Source organism: Eulemur rufifrons, chromosome 19 (genome assembly GCF_041146395.1).
Source record: "Eulemur rufifrons isolate Redbay chromosome 19, OSU_ERuf_1, whole genome shotgun sequence".
Taxonomy (NCBI): Eukaryota; Metazoa; Chordata; class Mammalia; order Primates; family Lemuridae; genus Eulemur; species Eulemur rufifrons.
Window position 1 is genome coordinate 86,127,696 of NC_091001.1, and position 24,383 is coordinate 86,152,078.

At 35.0% G+C, this 24,383-nt stretch overlaps 1 protein-coding gene across 2 annotated transcripts in view; it reads left to right on the forward strand.

Annotated features, from left to right (window-relative positions):
• SOS1 (SOS Ras/Rac guanine nucleotide exchange factor 1) overlaps nt 1–24,383 on the forward strand; it is a 127,208-nt gene that overhangs the window by 91,616 nt on the left and 11,209 nt on the right. For both annotated transcript variants that reach the window (XM_069494408.1, XM_069494409.1), the window contains exons 11-20: nt 5,604–5,685; nt 6,447–6,569; nt 6,867–6,970; nt 8,432–8,654; nt 9,700–9,819; nt 12,339–12,501; nt 13,008–13,125; nt 21,604–21,776; nt 21,983–22,099; nt 23,446–23,710. In XM_069494408.1, coding sequence (XP_069350509.1) covers nt 5,604–5,685; nt 6,447–6,569; nt 6,867–6,970; nt 8,432–8,654; nt 9,700–9,819; nt 12,339–12,501; nt 13,008–13,125; nt 21,604–21,776; nt 21,983–22,099; nt 23,446–23,710 — 1,488 coding nt within the window. The remainder of the gene's footprint in view (nt 1–5,603; nt 5,686–6,446; nt 6,570–6,866; nt 6,971–8,431; nt 8,655–9,699; nt 9,820–12,338; nt 12,502–13,007; nt 13,126–21,603; nt 21,777–21,982; nt 22,100–23,445; nt 23,711–24,383) is intronic.

Below are 24,383 nucleotides of genomic sequence, written 5' to 3' on the forward strand. Positions count from 1 at the left end.
AGAAAAATTTAAACTTAGGTGCATTAGAAAGTGGTTAATTTGCTTAAAAGATTACAACAGAGTCTTATGTGGAATCTAATTTATAGTTTGTCTCTCAGATCCAGTATTTTTGGACATATAGTAATTCGCTAACTACATCAGAACTTTGGGATTTATCCCAAATGCTGAGGAGGAAATTACCCAGTTGGACAGACCATTTTAAATCTAGCAATGATATGAAGAGACTATTTCCTTATCTAAAGTAAAAAAGCACAAAGCAATGTGTACAAAGAAAAGGAGAGTAGGAATTTCACCTCTGTTACAGCTGTTATAGGCAATAAAATCCAAATTAATTATTGGACCTAAAACAATGGGTAGAGAAATGGTTGCTGATAGTATGTCCAGTTTGGTAGTCTATTTGTAAAAAATTAGGTGACCTTGAGGTAAGGATAATAATTTAGAACTGAAAATTTATGGAAAATAAAAACTTTGCATGTTGAAGTGTGGCAAGAAAGTATTTCCCATGCCTGGTGAATTTCTCTTTTACAGAAGATGGTATTGAAAAAACTTCTTAAGCCAGAAGATATTTTTCTTTAAAGTGTTTACTCCTGTTTTATGCCTTCATATAGAAAATGCTCAAAATTCTGCATTAGATTTGAGTTTGTGTCCTACATACGCTCAGTTTGGGTGTTTTAACTTTTTTTAATCTTTTGAACAGTTTTTGATCTACAGTGCAGTGCTGTTCTATTTTTAAACTCTGATTTTTTTTTAAAAATTGTGCGTCAGCATAGCGTCTGTTTCCTTTTTTAAGGAATTCAGGACTGATTGTTTATAAATCCTTGTTGAGAAGCTTATTGTTTCTTGTAGCTTTTTAAATGGCTGTATTAAAGGGAGAATTATCACATGAACAGACATCCTGATTACAGTGTTTCACTATGGTGGTTGGGGGAAGGGTGTTCTTTACATAAATAACTTTATGTAATATTTCACAAATCCCATTGACCTTGCCAAATAAAATGTCAAGTGTCAATAAAAATAGGCACATAAGAAAAAAGGATTCACCTCAAATCTAATGCTATATTCTGAATACTAATGTAGGTACATTCTGAGTTCTTAAGATTTTGAAGAATTGTGTAGTAAAATATCAATGGTTTTATAGTGAGGGAGACAGAGGCAGCTACAAGGGCAGCGGAAAATAATAACTACGGCTCATGGTTAAAATAACCTGGACCTAGCCCAGGGACTTGATGGCAGAGTTGGCAGGTATCTGTGTAAAAAGCTGGGAAGCAGAGCAGCTGGCAAACATGGTAGAAATCTTAGTGCAGGGATTTGAGAGTCAAGTAGAAGAGTAAAGTTACCTATGATAAGGGGGAAAAAACTGTAGAAAAAGCTTTTGTTGTTGCTCATATTGAAATCCATTAAGGGGTCATGTTCGAGAAAGAACTTTGTAGAATTAATTCCACAAGCAAGGCTGGGCGCGGTGGCTCACGCCTGTAATCCTAGCACTCTGGGAGGCCGAGGTGGGCGGATCGTTTGAGCTCAGGAGTTCAAGACCAGCCTGAGCAAGAGCGAGACCCCATCTCTACTAAAAATAGAAAGAAATTATATGGGCAGCTAAAAATATATATAGAAAAAATTAGCCGGGCATGGTGGCGCATGCCTGTCGTCCCAGCTACTCGGGAGGCTGAGACAGGAGGATCGCTTGAGCCCAGGAGTTTGAGGTTGCTGTGAGCTAGGCTGACGCCATAGCACTCACTCTAGCCTGGGCAACAGAGAGAGACTCTGTCTCAAAAAAATAAATAAAAAGAAAAAAGAAAAAAAAAATTCCACAAGCAAATGATAAACAGAAAAGTAGAATATCAAAATAGGCTATTTTTAAATTTTCTCTACAATTACTTGTTCATGCTTATGTTTTAAAGCCAAATCCAGACTGGCTTTTGTATTTTTTTGTGTTTGCCTTCCATCTGTCTCTGAAACATGTTTTTAGAATACAGGTAGGTAATTGCTGCTCCAGTATAAAACAGAGGCAGTATAAAACTTAGCTTTTATCATTGTGTGATAAATGGAAGTAGGTACTTTGTTTCTTTACAAAATTATACAACCTGTCCTTATTGATGGGTGGTTTTTAATATCAAATTATCTTAGCCCTTTATATCATCAATAAGATAAAAGTGTCTAGTGGTTAGTGTGACATGGTATATGTTACAGTCATTGAAATGGAGAAATCAATACAATAGAAGTAAAAATAGCTCCTGGAATATGTATGCTTTCCTATGTAAAATTTCAAATATAGATACTATGTTCTCTCAATATAAGTTTTTCATTGATTAGCAATTTTTCATTGCTTTAGACTAAAAATGAAGTCTGTATGAATTAATACAAGCTTGGGAATATAGATAGCCTTTGGGATATTTTTTGAAAGTACTTAAATTTTTGCCAAATTTTCTTGGTTTATTTTTAGTTTCTGCTGTTTTTTTTTTTTTTTTCTTTTTGGCAAGACTGCTCTTACTTCCAATCAAGCTAAAAGCAACTTAAACTTGAGTCACTCTAGAACTTAATACAACAGTGAAGATTGTGGGAGTGTTTATTTCACTGCCAGCTCCAGAAACTCTTCTTCTGAATACAGTGTACAAGGAAGGTCCAGCTGCTACTTCCTAAAATCTGGAAGAAGGCTTATCAAGAGTTACAGGATCACAATTAGACTGCTCATTTTTCAGTGACTCTTTGGTGCCTTTAACCAAGATTAGCAGTTACAGCTACATTATGAATTAATCATTTATGTAAATTTCTGTAGTGATTATATAACTCAAGGACTAATTCTTTTTTTATTATACGTATTTTTTTTATTTCAGCATATTATGGGGGTACAAATGTCTAGGTTATACATATTGCCCTTGCCCCACCCGAGTCAGAGCTTCAAGCGTGCAGGACTAGTTCTTTATATTTAGATCTTAACAGCTGTGGAAACTTTAAGGATTCCTTTAATCCAGGAAAGTTATATGATATGGTAGAAAAGATCACCAAATCTGGAATCACAAGATCTAGGTTCTAGTTCCATCTCTGCCACACTACTGTGTGAACTTGGATAAGTGTTGGTTACTTCTCTCACCTGCCCTACTCACCTTACAGAAATCATATGGAACAAATTATGTGAAAGCTCTTTGAGAACATTACATAGCAGACATCAGGAATTGGTGTGATCCCATTTGACTGATGTGGCACTGAGGTACATCATGGCTTTCCCAGCATTATCAACAGTTACTAAAGTACTGAAATGGCCAGAAATTTTGGCTTAAGAAGATGAAAAGTCCATTTTAAAATCGTTTGCCTGTAAAAATAGCCACAGTTTTCTTAAAACATGCTTTAATTCACTTAGAACTTTTATTCTGTTTTTCAACTTAAAAGTACTATTGATATCCCACAACTCTTTAGCCTGACTTAGGTGGCATTTGAGAAGAAATGGATCTTGATATTAGATTTTTAGACTGAAATAAACTTATTTTAAAAGGGAGCAGGAGGGCTCCCTACATTTGGAATCAGCTCAGGATATTTGGAGCACTCTACTGAGGATGTGGGCTCTCTCTCCAGTGGTGACAGCTCAGCATCTCTATAGTGGCCACTGCTTTTGCTTCCTAAACATGCTGTTTTGAGTAGCCTCACCTTACAAATAGATTTGCAGAACAGGAAGAAGATTCTTGATAGGGAGGATTGTGATGAAACCGATAAAAATCTGTTTTAAAATCTTGTACAGCCTTCTGTTTTAATATCTTTTCTTCTGGTTGAGACATTAGTCTTTAACTTTTGAGGAACTCTGTAACTGAAGACAAACAATAAAATACCAACAGAGAGGAAATTATTAAAGAATTATATGTATTTAAATTACTTTTATCAGTAACCCACTCTAGCTTCAGAAGGTATAAAGCTAAAGGAGAAGGGACATTTAAAACCAATGTATTTTTATTTTATAAATTTTTCTTTAAAGTGTTGTAATTTTAAATTCAAGGATGTCTGATATTTGAATCAGTTCGTTATTTTGAGGACCACATACACCAGTAAACTGGAAATAGATTTCTGTTTTATGATATATCCATGAATTTGCTTTTGGGGGAAAAAGTCAATATAAATATTTTATGGGCCGGGCACGGTGGCTCACGCCTGTAATCCTAGCACTCTGGGAGGCCGAGGCAGGAGGATCTCTTGAGGTCAGGAGTTCGAGACCAGCCTGAGCAAGAGCGAGACCCCGTCTCTACTAAAAATAGAAATAAATTAGCTGGACAACTAAAAATATATATAGAAAAAATTAGCCGGGTATGGTGGCACATGCCTGTAGTCCCAGCAACTCGGGAGGCTGAGGCAGGAGGATCGCTTGAGCCCAGGAGTTTGAGGTTGCTCTGAGCTAGGCTGACACCACGGCACTCTAGCCTGGGCAACAGAGTGAGACTCTGTCTCATAAATAAATAAATAAATAAATAAGTAAATATTTTATGGCTAAATTTAGGGTGGTTCCTAATCAGAATCAGCCTAAATGGAAATTTTCCAAACATACATTCTGATTTTGCTAAATCCTATGCTAATAAAAGACATTGTACTTATAAAGCTTTGATCCATAGTGTAGCCTAACAAAAATAAAGGCATTTGCTACCCTCAATGAATTTACCATTAAAGTAGTTTACTAGTCCATAATATAAGGAAAGGAATGCTCCCAATAAAAGACTTGAGTTAATGAACTTCCCCCTCATTTTTAAAGACCTCAAAATTAAATGTGGACATTGATGGAATATGAGTTATAGAAGTGATTTTTTTTCCCTCCATAATGGAAAAGCTGTCTTTTCCCCTCTTTATGTAGAAGATAGTAGCCCAGGTCTCTTGTACTAATGACAGCTGCCTTTCTCCATAACTTGGGAGAGTACTGTCAAGGAGAGATGGGGAGTAGGCCAGGCCTGAGGAAGTGATCACAGTCAGCCTCCTATTTTACCTGATGGAGATGTGAATGAAAGTAGGTCCTTTCATGGAGGGGGTTGGAGACTCTTGTTCTTTATGATTAAACTCTCATTGTGACTACTTAAAATGAAAGGAATTAAAAGTTGAGAATGGGATCAAACCAACACACTCTAGCACATTTAATGGTTTTAATAGCTTGTAGGTATTTGTAAGCATCTTTTAGCAGTTATGAGATTTCTAGCAAATAAAATAATTTAAAAACTGCATTTAACGTAATCTATCTGGATGTCAGGAAAAGTAATGGGTTATCACTGTGGCCTTTCTCTTTACCAGGGAGAAAAACCAACTAGTGATGCTCTGAGATCCTGGTAACAGGTTGGAGCCTTGTTCCATGCTCTGCCTTTGTCTTTCTTTCTGCACATTTCTGTGGCCATTGATGAGTTTAAGACCAGCTAGTCAGCATGTGCAGAGGGCAAGAAATAAGTTGATGTAAAGTTTTAATATCAATGTTTTTGCCACTGATTTAGGAAACACTAAAGCTAGCAGGCCAAAGCAATCTACTTGTCAAAACATTTTAGGACTTTTAAAATTGACTATTTGGTCTTTTTTGAAAATATAAATAATAGTTTTAATCATTCTGAATCAAAGACTTTAATTAAGATATTTTTCCTTTTTCTTCTTAGATCCCAATTTTGTTCGGACATTTCTTACAACATACAGATCCTTTTGCAAACCTCAAGAACTACTGAGTCTTATAATAGAAAGGTCTGTCCATTTAAAAATGTATAAATTCTTTATTTTTTTTAAAGAGCTTGAGCTAAGATCTTTTGTGTCTCAGAAATATGTTGAATGAGCTTTAAATTGTGGTTTATGAGTACTTTTTCAGTAAATACAATCTCTTAGATGACCATTTATTTATAATAATATGTTAGCCCTGATTAAGTATAAAAATAGGTATTTTTTGTACATGGAAAATCAGTCTTTGAAAGTTCAGATTTATAGAATTAGTAAAGTTAAAGATCTATATCAAAATGTGTAATTTAGACTCTGGAAATTCAAATTTTGATGATTTAGAGTTTTCAAATATACCACATATTGAGTAAAATGGAGTTTGACAGTGAGTAAATACTATAATCAAGGAAAGTGTTTTATATACCCAAATGAAGAGCAGTCAACTGTTCAAGCATTACCCTTAAAAATTAGTATGTCAGCTGATTTAGATAAATTCTACAAACCAAAAATGAACACCAGTCCCATAACTTTATAGTTGCATTTATTTTTGGGATTTGCATGTATTCCTCTTTATGTTTCTAGTTAGTTTTATCTCTATGGGCAAGTACTAATTTAAAATAATTTTATTTGCCTTTACATTGTATAAGTCTCAATTGTTTTCGCTGATGTGTATATCCTTAGTAATTCTTACAGTATTATCTTGATTTTGCTGAATGGTGAAAAGGTTTGTGGTTTTCTATTTGTATAATTTGATATAATTAGTATTTTCATTAATTTGTTCTATTGTATATCAGGTTTGAAATTCCAGAGCCTGGGCCAACAGAAGCTGATCGCATAGCTATAGAGAATGGAGATCAACCCTTGAGTGCAGAACTAAAAAGATTTAGAAAAGAATATATACAGCCTGTACAACTACGGTAAGCATTAAATAAACGATTGAAGTAAAACAAGTCTTTATTAAACTGTTGTTTCAAAGTTGAAGTATATAAGGACCTTTCCCAAGCAGGGAAGTAACAAGTAAACTGAGTGAATTAATTAGGAGCAATTATCAGAAATTATTGTATAAGTCCTAATTAACATAGAGTTTTAATAGTGTTAAGAATACTGATAAGATTAATTTGTTTAGAGTTATTCTGTTTTCATTTGTACCATTCATTGTGATAAACATTTATGTTTGAGTTCTCATGTAATTCAATTCTGTGTTAATGACGTAGAGTATTAAACGTATGTCGGCACTGGGTAGAGCACCACTTCTATGATTTTGAAAGAGATGCAGATCTTTTGCAACGAATGGAGGAATTTATTGGAACAGTAAGAGGTATGTTTTTTAAGTGCCTAGCTTTATATATAATAAAAGTACCAATATGGTGACTATCAATTGACGTCATTATTGCTCAGTGTTGTTAAGAGATGTTTATAATAGTGCCAGCATAACCATTTGAAAAAGTTACAATTTTTCATCGAACAACATTTAGACCTACAAATTGCTCAGTAGTCACCCTGTTGACCCCAATGTATTTTCATTTAGTGAATCGGCTACTGATAGAGTTGAAGAAGTCTCAATTTAAGCCAAGTCTTTACACTTATCTTAAAGTGTGAGGGCATTTAGGAACTGTTGTGCCATTATAACACCACCGATGGAGGTCGACTGGGCCACAGGTGAATAGAGACAATCAGAGGCAGGAGAGCATGTTAAACTGAGAGTCTGTTTCTACACTGCTGCTAACCTAATATGTGACTTTGGGCAAAATCACTTTGATTCTTCAGACTTCAGTTTCCTTATCAATAACATGAGGAGCTAGGTTTGATGATCTCCAAGATTTCCCCTCTAGTTTAAAGATTCTGTGGCTCTAAGGATGTCCTACCTAGACAAACTTGTTTTTATTTCCATTGTACACTGTAAATGAGAATCAGAAAATAAAGGGTTAAATAATAGTACTTTCACATACAGTACAAAACAAGGCCACATCAAAACTCACACTAGGGCCGGGCGCGGTGGCTCACGCCTGTAATCCTAGCACTCTGGGAGGCCGAGGTGGGCGGATCGTTTGAGCTCAGGAGTTCGAGACCAGCCTGAGCAAGAGCGAGACCCCACCTCTACTAAAAATAGAAAGAAATTATATGGACAGCTAAAAATATATATAGAAAAAATTAGCCGGGCATGGTGGCGCATGCCTGTAGTCCCAGCTACTCGGGAGGCTGAGACAGGAGGATCGCTTGAGCTCAGGAGTTTGAGGTTGCTGTGAGCTAGGCTGACGCCACGGCACTCACTCTAGCCTGGGCAACAGAGTGAGACTGTGTCTCAAAAAAAAAAAAAAAAAAAAAACTCACACTAAAAATGAAGGAATCAGTCCTTTAACACTGTTTGGCTAATAAAATGCAATGTTAATTAAATTAATAGTGGGGATATATGAGCTATCCTTATAAATCTTGTGATACACCTTTTCTTGGCGGATTATAAAATACTAAATAATATTTTGAACTGAAGTTCAGAACAATAGAGGTAGAAAATCTCTGCAAATAAATTACTTTCTAATTTTGTTTAAAAAGGATCTGGAAGAATACACACCAAATTATTAACAGTGGTTACCCATGTGGAGAATGAAATTGGGATAGGGGACTGGGTAATGGTAAAGGGGAAGTTGCATTTTCCATTTTGATCATTTGAACTTTTTATAGCAAAGATATATTCAGGTATCGTTTGTGTGCTTTTAAACCATTTAAAAATATAAAATATTAAATAAAGAATAAATGTTATTTAAAATATAATGTATTTCAGGTAAAGCAATGAAAAAATGGGTTGAATCCATCACTAAGATAATCCAAAGGAAAAAAATTGCAAGAGACAATGGACCAGGTCATAATATTACATTTCAGAGTTCACCTCCCACGGTTGAGTGGCATATAAGCAGACCTGGGCACATAGAGACTTTTGACCTGCTCACCTTACACCCAATAGAAATTGCTCGACAACTTACTTTACTTGAATCAGATCTATACCGGTATGTAATTTGATATTCAATCTGAAAAATCATTTCAAAAGGGTTAATTTTGAAAATGAAATACTGGTTTCTGCCTTACAGGGTTATCATAAGGTATAAATGAGATAATACATGGAATGTCTAGTAATAAGGCCAGGCAGGCAGTTTCACTCCCTCCGTCCTCCTTGCTCTGTCTGAATTTACACTTTCTTTCTGCAGTCACCCTGAATTGCTGAAACTAGATTCAGATCCTGGCTTCACCAATTCCTGGCTTGAATCCTTGGGCAACTTTACTTTTATCCTTCTGCCCCTTAGTTTCCTCAAGAGTAAAATAGGGCTAATTATAATAATACTCCTGGGGCTGTCGTGAGGTTTAAAATAGTCAATATATGTCCAGTGCTTAGAACATTGCCTAGCACAAAGTAAGGGCTCAATAATTGTTAGTTACTGCTGGGGTTGTAAACTTAAATCATGGCCAGTTACAGCCTTATTTAGTTTATTATCCTAGATCGATAAAACTGTCTCAAAAATGTCTGTTTCTGGATTTAAATGGGGACTATTTAGAATCTCAAACTAAATTATTTTTTAATAATTAAATGAGAAAAGGAACTAAATTTATAGATATCTACCCACCAAAGATATTTCCAAAAATTATGGTATTAGAATCTATTTTATTTTTTTCCCAGGATCCTTTTGTGATAGGTTTTTTCCTTCCCTCCTTTAGACAAAAAAAAAAAAAAAAAAAAGAGATTTATGAATTGCATTGATTATAAGTGCTGGGAAAGATATTGTGGAGAAACCTCAGCCTTGCCCAAATCAAAATGCTACTATAAAGCAATAGTACAAGTACACAAGTATATCCATAAGAATACTTTTTAAATAAATCTATAGAGAAAGATGCATATTTACAATTTTTTGTTATACCTTGTTTTTATAAACCTTTTCTGTTTGTGTAAGAGGAAAGTTTACATGGGAATTTTAGTTTTTCTTTATCTCATTTACTTAATAAACAGTGTCCATATTACAGGAAAAAGTATCATGTAACATTATGCATTCATGATTTTAGAGCTGTACAGCCCTCAGAATTAGTTGGAAGTGTGTGGACAAAAGAAGACAAAGAAATTAATTCTCCTAATCTTCTAAAAATGATCCGACACACCACTAATCTCACTCTGTGGTTTGAAAAGTAAGTATTCCTTGTATTTTTATGTTTTACAGCAGTCAGCTATGTTATAAATTTCAGTGCAATTTATTTCTGTATGTCTCATGTCTTTTTGTTCCTCTGTTCCTCCTTTCTTTTGCATTGAGTGCTTTTCATTGAATGACAATGATAATATGCAGCATTTTAATTTCACTAATGATTTTTTTCATTATATTTTTTCTGAGGTTCTTTGAGTGGTTGCTTTAGTGTTTACCATATACATCTTAATTTATCAGCATCAGCTTGGGATTTATGATAGCTTAATTCCACTGATAATATAGAAATGTTACTTCTATATAGCTTTCTCCCCTTTTTGTAATATGTATTACATTTAATTAATGATGCAAATCAAACAATACATTGTTAAAATTATTACTTTACCATTTGCCATCATCCTTAGCCCATTATAGCTTTGCTCTTAACTTCTTCCTTTGTGCTGGCAATATATTACACATATATTATATTTCTGTGTTATACACCCAATAGTACATTCATACTATTTTATAAAGTTGCTTTTTAAATCAGTTAAGAGAAGAAATGAGCAAAAATATGCATTTACAGTGTCTTTGTAATTACATAATTACCTTTACTGGTGCTCTTTGTGTGGATTCAAAGTATCATCTGGGATCATTTGCTTTCAGCCTGAAGAACTTCCTTTATCATTTCTTCTATGGTGGGTCTACTAGCAACAAATACTCTGTTTTTGTTTACCTGAGAAAATCTTTTTTTACTTTCATTTTCGAACAATAGCTCTATCTTCAAGTTAACTATTTTTTTCTTCTTCTAACAGTTTAGATCTCATATTGAGCCCTTCCAGGAAGTTTTTTATTTCAGTTATTGTACTTTTCAATTCCAGAATTTTCATTTGGTTCCTTTTTATAATTTCTGTCTCTTTAATGATATTCTCTCTTTACACATTATCAATACTTTCCTTCTTTCTTTATCATGCTTTTCTTTAATTCTGTGAACATATTCATAATGGCTACTTTGAAATCTGACATCTGGTTGTTCATGGGCAGTTTCTGTTCCCTGCTTTTTTCCCAATGTATGGGTAATACTTTCCTATTTTTTTGTATACCTTGTAATTTTTTGTTGGAAATTTGACATTTTAGATAATATATTGTGGCAACTCTGAGTACTGGTCCCCCACTCCCTGCCCTCCTTTTCAAGGGCTCATTATTGCTACTTGTTTATTTATTTGTTCAGTGACTAGCTGGATTAGTTTAGTGAAGCCTATTCTCTCTCTCTCTCTCTCTCTCTTTCTCACACACACACACACACTTAAGCTGGGATGTACTAAGAAAGATCTAGATTTGGGTATGCCCACAATCACCCTGGGAAGGCAATGGTACTGGTGGGACTCTGATCCACTCCTTCCCCGACCACCTACACCCAGCTGTTAAACTCCACTAATTGCCACCTGATTGCTCTGTTGTTTTCAACAATTCCTTTGAGGCATAAATTGCTACGCAAAATAATCCAATCAAATTGTGGCTTCTTTGAGGGGGTGGTTTCTGAGGTCCCCATTTGATATTTTTTCTGACCCCAAGACAGCTCCTCTCAGCTGTCTTATTTCCTGGTTCTCTCCTGCAAATTACCCTTGCCTACAGTCTAGGCTGTGTCTTCATTAGATCTGTGAATCTCTTCCCAGTTGCCTCCACTGTTCTTGAGAACACCCTTAGGTTTAAACTTCTCCATAATTTGTTGCAAATGACAAGAGATTAGCAGCTATCTTTTTGAACCGGGCTCTGGGGCTGGGGCCTTTGGGATGACAGAGTAAATATTTTAGGCTTTGTGGGACTTGCAGTCTGTCACAATTACTCAACTCTGCCGCTATAGCACAGAAAGTCATAGACAATAGGTAAACAAATGATCCTGATCCTGGCTGTGTTCCATTAAAACTCTATGGATACTACAATTTTTTTTTTTTTTTTTTTTTGAGACAGAGTCTTGCTCTGTCACCCCGGCTAGAGTGCAGTGGCATCATCATAGCTCACGGTAACCTCAAACTCCTGGGCTCAAGTGATCCTCCTGCCTCAGCCTCCTGAGTAGCTGGGACTAGAGGTGTACACCACCACACCCAGCTAGTTTTTTCTATTTTTAGTTGTCTAGCTAATTTCTTTCTATTTTTAGTAGAGACGGGGTCTTGCTCTTGCTGAGGCTGGTCTGGAACTCCTGATCTCAAGCGATCCTCCTGCCTCACCTTCCCAGAGTGCTAGGATTCATCAGTTAATTCTAATGCTGATAGAGGATGCTCCAAATATAATAGGAAAACGATTGGTTGACTCTACAAGTCTGGAAAACACGAAAGAACAGCATACCTGACTGGAGGCACTGCCTTATCTTCCAGTCTCCTTCCATTTGTCACTCTAAATGTGTCTTCTCTGTTGTTATATGAGAGCCACCCCAAACACTCTACATTATTTTATTTACTAAGTTCTTTAAACCATAGCTTTATTGAAAAAACTCTAAAATTTTTAAATTTTTTTGTTTTTGATTCCCAGATGCATTGTAGAAACTGAAAATTTAGAAGAAAGAGTAGCTGTGGTGAGTCGAATAATTGAAATTCTACAAGTCTTTCAAGAGCTGAACAACTTTAATGGTGTCCTTGAAGTTGTCAGTGCCATGAACTCATCACCTGTTTACAGACTAGACCACACATTTGAGGTAGGTGTTTTTTAAATGAACTTTCATTCTCTATCATAAAAATTAGGACTTTAACAATTTTGATCTTTAATTTTTAAATGTCTCATCTGTCTTTTCAGTAGCAGGTTAAAAGATGGAATTATCAAAATTATATAATGAATTGGTTGCTTTTTAAAAATTAGGCATTCCCATTAAAATGCATTTACAGGTTCCAGCCTAAGTTAGAAAAAGAAAAAATTTCAGCACTTAATTTGTTGTATAATGTATACTTAAATACTCGCATAACTTAGTGAGGAACGGCAAGATAAACTGGACTGATTGCTCTCACACACACACACACACACACACACACTTCTTTTAAGTTTGCACTGGGGTCTATGAAGGTAGTTTGTTTGAAGCAGTTATTACAATTTTAGAATCAAACTGATACTGTTGTGTTTGAGCCTTATTATTAGTCTGGTATTTTTTGGCAAGACCTGTGATTCCTTTTGTAAATGTATGCCTCCTAAATATTTTTTTTCTTGTAGCAAATACCAAGTCGCCAAAAGAAAATTTTAGAAGAAGCTCATGAATTGAGTGAAGATCACTATAAGAAATATTTGGCAAAACTCAGGTCTATTAATCCACCATGTGTGCCTTTCTTTGGTAAGTATTTCTTTCTGAATTTTTATTGCATTTCTAGATAAAACAAGACACTTTTTCATTAAATGACTGAATAATTACATGTATAATATGCCACAGAAAATACTTATTTAACAAATATTTAGCACCTGAATCCCCTTGGAATTTTTCTCTATTGGGACTTTTTAAGATCAAGTCCAATATATACATTTCATTTTCTATTTTCATTTTAAGTAGCCATTAGATATTATATAATATTCACTTGTGTTTTTATACTCATAGAAAGCTTTTTAATTAAATTTTAATAAACTAAATACTCTAAAAAAGAGGCATGACCAAACTCAACCATATCTATAATGATTTTTTTTTATAAACAGTTTCACATGGCTAAAAATTCTAGTGATGTGCCCTTGGGCCCACACCTTAGGCACATCAAAATTTTATTCTCTTCACCTACTCTTTTTGTTCCCCCTCCTGCATTAGAGGAAGGAAGTACCTTTTTCTTCCCTTTAAGACTGAGTCTACCATCTGAATCTCCCTTTCTGTAGTTTCCTATCTTCTTCCATCATTTATGTCCTGTCCTTCATATCTATATCTCTTTCGTGCCGTCTTCTTTTCTCTACATATGTATATGCTCTGATGAGAAATTATGACCTCTATCACACAATTTGGTGTTTATTCTTCTTCATATGTAGCATATTTTCACCTGTTCCTTGTCTGTATCTATTTTTTTCCATATAGTGTTAAGTTACATGGCACATAACAATGTTAAATCCTGATATTTTTCAATTAACATGTCATTTTCCCACATTTTATTGTTTAGGCTTTATAGCAATCACTTTTGTATTTACTTCTAATCTTTTTGCTATGCACATTGTATATCATTGTAATTCTATGACACATGCCTATTATAGTTTACTTTTTTCACTTACCATATCCTAAGTATATTTTTGTATTTTATTAAATACTCTTCATAATAATCATTTATAATGGCTGCATAATATTCCATAAAGTTGATATGACAATTTGTTTTACCATTACCCTATGATTGGACACACTGTTTCCTGCTTGTTTGCTTTCCTTAATAATGTTATGATTAATATCTTCATTTATACCTTTTTCTGTTTTTGAGAATATCTTCTTGAGATAGATAACCAGAAGAAGAATTATAGTAGTCCCCCCTTTGTCCTTGGTTTTGCTTTCCACAGTTTCAGTTACCTATAGTCAACTGTGATCCAAAAACAAGATATTTTGAGAGGGCAAGAGAAAGACCACATACACATAACTTTTATTCCGATGTACTTTTATAGTTCTAGTTTAATATTAATATTAAATTTAATATTAGTTATTGTTAATCTACTGTGCCTAATTGATAAATTAAACTTTGTCATAAGTATAAATCTGTAAGAAAAAATAGCGCATATATATATATATATATATATATATGGGTTTGGTGCTTGTTCGTGGTTTCAGGCATCCAGTGGGGATCTTGGAAGCTATCTGCCTTGGATAAGGAGGTTAAAAGGTGTCAGTTTTTTAACTCTAATACATACTGCTAAATTGCTTTCTGAAAAGCTTATACTCGTTTATGCTGTTATCAGAAGTGTATGAAAAAGCAAATTTCATCCCATGGTTCCCAACTTTGGGTACTTCCTCCTCTCCCCCACCGTCCCCCATTTCAGTTATTTTTCACAGATTAAAAACTACTTACTACCTATTTATTGTAATAATTTCTGTTCTATGGACATTTTTTCCATGCATTTTCTTAATATTTACATTCCCTCTTGTCCATGTTTCTTTTGCATATCTTCTGCAACATTTTTACCAATCTGCCTTTTAGTTTTTATTTGTTGACATGTATTAGTTTTAAATTATACAATCTGTCCATCTTTCTCATTATGATTCCTCTTGTTTCTAACCCTAGAAAGTTTGTGTAATCTACTAATTTAGTATTCAATCATACTTTATTCTAGCTTTTTTATGATTTGACTTTTAAAATTATATTTAACTCTTTTATCAAACTGAAGTGTCTTTTAGATATTGGATGAAATACCCAAATTTATTTATCTACCAAATCGTTTGTTTATTCTAGGTTTATTGAATGATTCTTTTTCCTTATATGGAACCTCCTTCTTTAATACATACTGTATCTCACTGACTTCTTATACCAGTGCCACAGTTTTAATGATTGTCATATTATAATCAGTGATTCTTATTTTTGCCCCCTGCCCCCCCGGAACATTTGGCAATGTTTGGAGATGTTTTTTATTGTTCTAATTGGAATGGTGCTGCAGGCTTCTAGTCAGTAGAGGACAGAGTTGTTGCTAAGATCCTACAATGCATAGGGACACTCCCCTATAACAAAGAATTACCTGGCCCAAAAGTGCCAAGGCAGAGAAACCTGCTTTGTAGTGTTTTCACAGATGATAAAGTTGGTTCTTTGATGTTTCTTCAGTATTTTCTCTTTTTTGGTCTCGAATGCCTGGGCTTCAAGTGGTCCTCCCACCTCAGCCTCCCAAGTAGCTGGAATTATAGGCATGAGCCACTGTGCTTAGCAAGTTTCTGTCAATTTTTGTCTGTTGATTTTTCCAAATGAAGTTAATAAGTTTGGGCCCCCAAATACAATTAGAAAAATCTGTCATTTAATTTGAAAAGAATATGTATGATATTTCGCATTTCCCTTTATTAATTTTTCCTGGATATTTTTGGTTTGAATGGCATTCATCCAGTTACCTTTAATTCTAAGAATTTTTAATTTCCTTGAGTTTTCTAAGTATTATTTATCTGTCTACCTATAGTTCATATTTACTTTGGGAGAGTTTTCTAAATATTTAATCGTTTCTACAAATAATGATACAGTGTCTCTTCCTTTGACCTTATTTCTCTTATGCTTTATAGAATTGGTTAAACAAAGCTTTAAAAATAATGGTAAAAATAAGCAGCTTTTTTCTCCTGTTTGACACTTCAAGAATACACAGCCCTATATTAAACTCAGTTTCAGTTGGGGATAGGTATTAATTTTGCTACTTGCTTGATTAGATGCTTTTTTATCATGTTAAAAAAGTATCTTTCTTGCCACAGAATTGTTTCATTTCATTATTTAAAAAATATTAGCATTCAGTTATATCACAAAAATAACTTTTTAATTATCCCTATTTCAATATATCTTTCCCATTTCTATTTTTACTTGTTTTACTTTGCTTTTTTTCTTCAAAAAGACAAGATCTTAAATTTAATTATTTTCTGCTGATTTTATGGAGTTTTTTGTCGTATATTACTTTTTTATCATTATCAACTCCTAGTTTTCCTGCCAACTCCCTCCCCCAAATTTTTGATAAAAATAATGAGTTCATTTATTTTCTCATCCTGGTAAAACATTAAAGCCTATGTATTTGTTCTTAAATGTGGTAACTGTGGTACCAATTCATATAAGGGAGCAAAGGATCTGGGTAGGTCTGATGTTGATTTCATTCACTCTGTTGACAAATATTTCTGGAGTACCTGCTAAGTGCCAGTGCTACAGCAGGTGCTTCAAAAAGTGAAAAATACAATCATTATGCTCACTTAGCTTATATTCATGCCACTTGGGATATCCTATGGTCTCTGGTACACAGAGACAAAAAGAAACTATATAAATAGAAAGGAGTCTCCAGAGACTATTAAAAATTCAACCAACTTAAACAGTTAACCTGTTCTACTGCCTTTTGTTTGTGAGGCCCATGACCACCTAGTGGCTAAAACTAGCCCTGACAGACAGCCTGTAGATTAACTCAAGTAAACTTTCCTCATTACCATGCTAAAGTCTCCACCCTGGGAAGAGCTATAGCTTCATCACCATAACATGCGACTTGTGTGCTAACCTAACGAACTAACCACACTAACCGCACATACACAGCAGGAACCCCTCCCCTACGTAAAATGATGCATCTTTTTCTTTCTCTACTGCCCCATAAAAACCCCATGCCACTTTCCCTCAGGGAGACACTACTTTTAAAAAATATTCCAGGTATTCTCCTTACTGCTAATAATTAAAAACTCCTACTGGTCAAGACCTGTGTTCTTGTAAAGAATCATTTATTACTTGCCAGGCAAACAAACCCCAATCTTTTGGGTAACAAAACCTCAGGGCCCATTCACCGGACTATTTGGCCCCTGCTGCCCTGTCTCCCTGACTGGTGGGTATTTATTCAGACAAACTGAACTCTCTGATGTACTCTATCAGATCTTTATAAACTTAACTGATCTTCATAACATGTTCTTAAATGAAAAAAAGGAGGTTTCAGACCTATATTTCGGGTATGATTTTAGTAAGGTGTTTTAAGCTGAGCTGTGTGATTTAGTGAGTGAATACAAATACGTGTAGGTAGTTTGATAGGTACACAGACAGCCCACCTGCCAGCCCTCCTACCCTTTCTCTTCACCTTCCTGGTTATTGAGCTTCTGCTTTTTTAAAATAGTTTATCTACAACTGTCCCTGTTCAGTTCTGTTGCTCTGGGAAGACCTTTGCTGCTCTCAAGCTATCAGTCCCTAGATTTAGTCCGGCAACCTTTTATGGTTCTGATCCAGTGGGTAGAGCCAGATGTTATTGCTGCACCTGAATTCCATCTTGTCTATATAGTAGTTTATAGATACTCCTTCCAGATTCTTAATTCTGGAGACTGTTTTTCAAACCCCTTCTACGAGGGAGTGTCAGTGGTAGCAGCAGACACTTTTACTTCCTCTTACCATCTTACCAGAATTCTTATTCAAGTCTTTTGCTGGCACTGCTACCATTTACAGAATAAAAGTAGGGCAAATTTTCCTTCCAAAGCTCTGCTAGACTTATGTTCTATATCTCAATTTTTCTCCATACACTAAAATGTTCTATTCATAGGTAGGATGGATATGTGGGCAAACTAACATTTCCTATAAGGTAAAAGGATATACTTTAACCAAATTTGTCATCTGTGCACAAACTATAGCATTGCCTTTGCTGTTTCCTCTTACACAGCTCAGATCTTATGTCCTTTTTTTGTAAATTTGCTTTGTCTGTACTCGAGCTTTCCAGCTATTTTAGAATTGACTCTCATATCCTGGTCTATTCTTTAAATGTCCCCATCTATTTTAAAATAATATACTTCTTTCATTCACTCAAAAACATTTGTTGAAGGCCAGGCATTGGTGGCTCACACCTGTAAATCCTAGCAGACTGGGAGGCCGAGGTGGGAGGATTGCTTGAGCTCAGGAGTTTGAAACCAGCCTGAACAAGAGCAAGACCCCATCTCTACTAAAAATAGAAAAATTAGCCAAGTGTCCTGGCATGTGCCTGTAGTCCCAGCTACTTGGGAGGAGGCTAAGGCAGGAGGATTGCTTAAGCCCAGAAGTTTGAGGCTGTAGTGAGCTATGATGACGCTACTGCACTCTATCTGGGGCCATAGAGTGAGACTCTGTCTCAAAAAAAAAAAAATTATTTATTTATTTTTTGTTGTTGAATGCCTCTATGTGCCATGCCCAGGGCTAGGTGCTAAGAATAGACATATAAGACTAGTTCCATAGTTTCTGCCCCCTTGAAAGAACAGAAAAATAAATTACAGTACTGTGTAATAAGTATAACACTGTATTGTAGAAATGTGTAAATCAAAGTGTGGACAAAGTGCTATGGGAACCTAGAACCCTGAGCAGCCACTTTGTCCTGAGAAGGTTAGGAAAGGAATCAGCAAAGAGGTGATACCTTACCCCTCTTCATTATTTATGTCATAATGCTCTGCTTTCCCTTTCCTTAGAACAGCTGTCTCCAGAGTAGGGTATAGAAAATGATCTATTGAAGTACAGGAATAACTAGATCTTCTAGTTATATTTAAAAAAAAGAAAAGAAAAATTTAAGCTTTACTAGTATATAATACTCAGGTCTATATTATACATATACATATTTTTATATACACTACATTTTTATTCAAATTTTTTATATATATATATATATATATATACACACACACTGAGGGTGTATGCTGAAACATTTTTTTTTACTGATGTAGTGTAGAATCAACAAAGTTTGGACATCACCTCTGTGATCATTTGTTCTTTTAGGCATAAAATAATTTCCAAATTTTATCCTGAACTGTCCCAAAGTACTATATTCAAGTGTGCTTTAACACCTATGACATCCCACCAACTCACTATTCCCTCTGTATTCCCAGTTGTCAGTCGTCACACCATCACTCTCCCCACCCCCAGTCACCCAAGCACACTGCCCCCATCTCCTCCCCAAACCAGTTAGTCAGTTCTTAGGGAGTCTACCCCTTAAATACTCATCCCCTCCCCTCTCCCCATAGACTCTGGAGCAGCTCTTATCATCTCACTATTGTTAACTGACTAACTGTTCTTCCTATTTGTGGTCTTAACTCCTTCCAACCCATGGCTTCACAGTACAACTGGAGCAATCCTTTTAGAACGCAAGGATGCTTATATCTCCTAATTACCCCTGGATAAAAGTTAAGTTCCTTAACAAAAGGCACTATATGACCCAGGCCAAGTGCTATTACCCACAAACTCTTCTACAGGTGGGCCATCAATATGGAAAGTTGATTTTAGCTGTCATTGACTATGCATGGTTTTACTACATGTTTGTCAAACTGAACATTGAGCTAAGTGGATCATGCCACTTGTATAAAGAAGAGTATGATTAACTGAAAGTAAAAGAGCCAAATGACAGATATGGAAAATAAAAGAACCTGTGCTTTCTAAACACACAGTAACTTTGTCTTATGAATGTATCATCAAGAGTGGCCTAGGTGCTAAGAAATAGTCAAGTAACTAATGCACTTAATAACTGGATGCTTTTGTAAACCAAACAGGCATTGATGTCAGTCATATTTCCTTATTGTTGATTTGTTCAATATTAATTTGAGTCATTTAATCTTTTCAAGAATGTAGCCAAAAATTCTAGTATTTAAAAGTATGCCTCTACCATAAAAGCCTTTAGAGCCCCTAATCTAGCCCTTGCCTATGTCTACCCTGGTATCTTGCCACTCTTCCTCCACCCCACGCACCAAACCCCTATGTCTAGCCACACCAAACAACATATTATCTCTAAATATGCCTGTCAAGCCTCATCACAAATCAGTGGCTTTATACACCCTGCTGCTTTCCTTAGAATGCCCTTCTATCTTATTCTATTTCTTAAACTTCTCATTTTTTTCAGACTTAATCTAAGTATCTCCTTGTCTCTGATGTTTTTTCTAATCCTACCAGCTCAAGACAGTGTTAGGAATACCTGCTTTGTGTTCTCATAGCATCTTATGCATTACCACTAACATAGCACTCCTAATATATAGCACTTACCAAATTGTACTGTAGTAGTCCATAATTCAAAGCTCTGGGCTCCTTGAGGACAGGGACACCTTGAGCACTGGACTCCTTGAGGTCTTTTTCATCTTTGTATCTGCAGTATCTCATGCAGTACTTGGCATACGGCAGAGACTCAGTACATGTGTATTGAGTGGATGAACTCAGATATCCACACCTCCCCCTTTTTTTCCCCAAAGCATCACAGTCAGTACTTTGGGGGGAAAGGCAGAAGCATAAGAGTATAGTGCAAGATGCAACAGCAGCAACAATCACAACCATAGAGAATTAATACTTACTTTTGTCAGTCCCAATTCTAAGCCCATACGTAAATTCACTCATTTATTTCTCACAGCAACCCTCTCATTTTACAGATGAGAAAACTAAGGCACAGAAAGACTCAGCTATTTGTTCAAGATCATACAAGTAGAAAGCAGCAGAGCCGGCTCCAGAACCTTTATGCTAGAATAGAAAGAAAGGAACTGAAGTGCTCTGGCACTAGAGGGCTATATGAAGAACTAAAGTGCCTGTTATTTTACTGCTTCCCCTCCTCATCCTGTGCACAACCTGCAGTGATGGGGAAACAGGAACTCGGTTACCAGCTGCCACTAAGTCTTAGAATGACTGAAGACCAGAATATACATTATTATATATAGTGCTATGTTTGATAGGTTTGCAAATCCTTCCACATTTCCATGAATAAGGCTATCTAAATAGGACTACCTCTGAATTGCAAATTAGAACAACCTATAGTGGGCCCTCCAGAGCTGAGTAAACAGAAAATGTGATCCTCTGAATTTAGCATTTTCCCGATTTGCCAAAAATATGTGTCATTAGTGATGGAGTTATTCTTAAAGTTCTTTTAACAAAACTGTGATTTATGTCTAACGACATAACACTTTATTAAACTTGGTCTCCCTTTTTCTTGTTTATCTATAAATCTCCCTTTTTCTTGGTTATCTATAAAATTTAAGTCTTTCACAGAAGAATGATACTTCCAAAAATCTTTCTCTTGATATTTACTTAGTTTGTTTTTCACAGCATAGAAATCTGAGCCTTGTTCTTTATTTATGGTGATTGAAATGGTACAGTGTCATATGCCCACAATTAACGAAAAAGAAAAAAACTTGCTTTTTCCTTCCTTATCCTTGAAATAATTTCATTATATTATCTTCTAGGAATTTATCTCACTAATATCTTGAAAACAGAAGAAGGCAACCCTGAGGTCCTAAAAAGACATGGAAAAGAACTTATAAACTTTAGCAAAAGGAGGAAAGTAGCAGAAATAACAGGAGAGATCCAGCAGTACCAAAATCAGCCTTATTGTTTACGAGTAGAGTTAGACATCAAAGTAAGTTGAATTAAGGACATATTTCTGATTAAGTTTATAAACTTCCTGATAAAAGGCAGGTTTATTTTGTAGGGGAGGAAAAGGGAAATAAAACAAAATAAATAATTCAAATTTTATGTTAAGTATTTTCTTAAATTATTTTCATGGATTTCAAACTAAATTTATAATATTTAACATTAACAATTATTTCTTTATGTTTATTTTAGAGGTTCTTTGAAAACTTGAATCCAATGGGAAATAGCATGGAAAAAGAATTTACAGATTATCTTTTCAACAAATCCCTAGAAATAGAACCACGAAACCCTAAGCCTCTCCCAAGATTTGTAAGCATTCATATATTTATATTTCTTTTACATTTATATATTTTCTTGCACTTGTCATCTACATCTGGTGATGTCATCACTACCATATGTGTTACATAGATAGTTTCCTATAAGGGCTGGGATGAAGTGCACATGTGAGGGCTAAAAGTAATAAAAAAGTGCTGAATAAATATGCCCAGGAACATCCCACTTGTTCTAAATAAATGAACATTAATATTAATTTGAATAAATCCTGATATGATGATGAAATTAAGCAAATATGTAAATTTTTTATTGTTTTTGGTTTTACCCCCCAAAAAATGTTACTTGATTTATTTTAAGGACAGGAAGTTTAATGAATTTATGCTGATTCACTTATAATAACTATATTTACTTAGGACTTTTTAGAAGTAGTAACTTATTAGAACTTTTAACCATGAATCATTAGCCAGAAAAATATCAAGTCTGGCTAACAATACTTTCCTGGGGAAAATAAAGTTTCCATTTTTTTTATTATTTGTCAGTGCCTGGCCAAATTTATGTACAGTATCATCACTCACTGATCTACTATGTTCTCTCTTACTCATAAGAAAGTCAAGAATCAGGAAGTAAACATAAATGGCTTCTAAGTGACCAAGATAAATCTCATAATGTCTATGAACTAAAGCATATGCAGTTGCCTCCCAGGAAAATTTTTCAAGCCCTAAAAACAGTTTTTAAGAAGAGAGATTAAAAACAGCAAATTGGAAAGAGGTATATAGTCTGCTCCAATGAGGCACACTGATCTCACTGAGAAATGATCATCCTACAAGGAAAATGCCACAAAACTAACACACACAAATGAAAACTCAGGCAATTTAATGCATTTGTAAATAGCTCAAATGATCCTAATGACGTCACTGTATTACAGCATAGTAAGGTATAATGATGATCCTGGCTTTTCCAGCAAGGTTAAATTTGCTCAAAATAGTCTGGGTTGTTCCCCACCCCCCCACCCCCCCTACCCCCCCCACCCCCCACCTCTCATGTTTATTGATAAAATAGTCTGTTTTAAAAGCCAGGGAAATACACATTTTAGAATATTTCCACCTGAAATTATTAAAAAAGCAAATACTCTGGTATTTATAAGACAAAAACTCAGTTATTTAAAGAAATTCATTCCCTAACAATTTAGATAGCCAAGGCTTTAGCAAGATGTACTGTTAATGCTTTAACTTGGATACTTTGATCTGAATCATTATGTAACTTCCTTATTAGTGATTCAAGATTTTCCTAGATATTAGTTGAATTTTACCAGGCATGTACAGAAAAATCTTGCTTTCTACTATAGTGTTTTAAATATCGTCTTTCTTTTGATATGTCTACAGCCAAAAAAATATAACTATCCCCTAAAATCTCCTGGTGTTCGTCCATCAAACCCAAGACCAGGTACCATGAGGCATCCCACACCTCTGCAGCAGGAGCCAAGGAAAATTAGTTACAGTAGGATCCCTGAAAGTGAAACAGAAAGTACAGCATCTGCACCAAATTCTCCAAGAACACCGTTAACACCTCCTCCTGCTTCTGGTGCTTCCAGTACCACAGATGTTTGCAGCGTGTTTGACTCTGATCATTCAAGCCCTTTTCACTCAAGTAGGTGCTAAACTTTTAAATGCATTAAGGTATTTGTTAGTATTATACATGCTAGAGGTAAAAAAAGAATGTCTGATTTTTTTGTGTGTGTGAACTTGTAGACAAGCGCATTTCAAAAGATATTATATAAAATATAAGACAAATTCTAAACTCAAGCAACCTTCAATTTTTAAAAAATCTGCTAGAACAGCCTTTTCTAAATTTATTATACTTTACTGAAAGGCCTGGTTGTAAAATTGGTAATTTAAACTTCATTTGAGCGTTTTACGATGTATTCCTCATATCCAGAGGAAACTAAGATCATTTAAAATCTGCAAAGAATATCAAGTACTGTGTTTCAAATGCTGCCTCCAAAAGTATTATACAGGTTGAGTATCCCTAATTCAAAAATCTAAAATCTGAAATGCTCCAAAATTCAAAATTTTTTGAGTGCCAATGTGCCGCTCGAAGGAAGTGCTCATTGGAGGACTTTGTATTTTCGGATTAGGGATGCTACACCAGTAAGTATAATGCAATAATCCAAAATCCTAAACACTTCTGGTCCTAAGCATTTCAGATAAGGGATGCTCATCCTGTATTTGAATACTACTCAGGGTACACCACCATCCAATCCCCACCAAATTCTGCTGCAGCTTTTCATTTTGCAGTGTATCCAATTCAAACTCCTACTTAA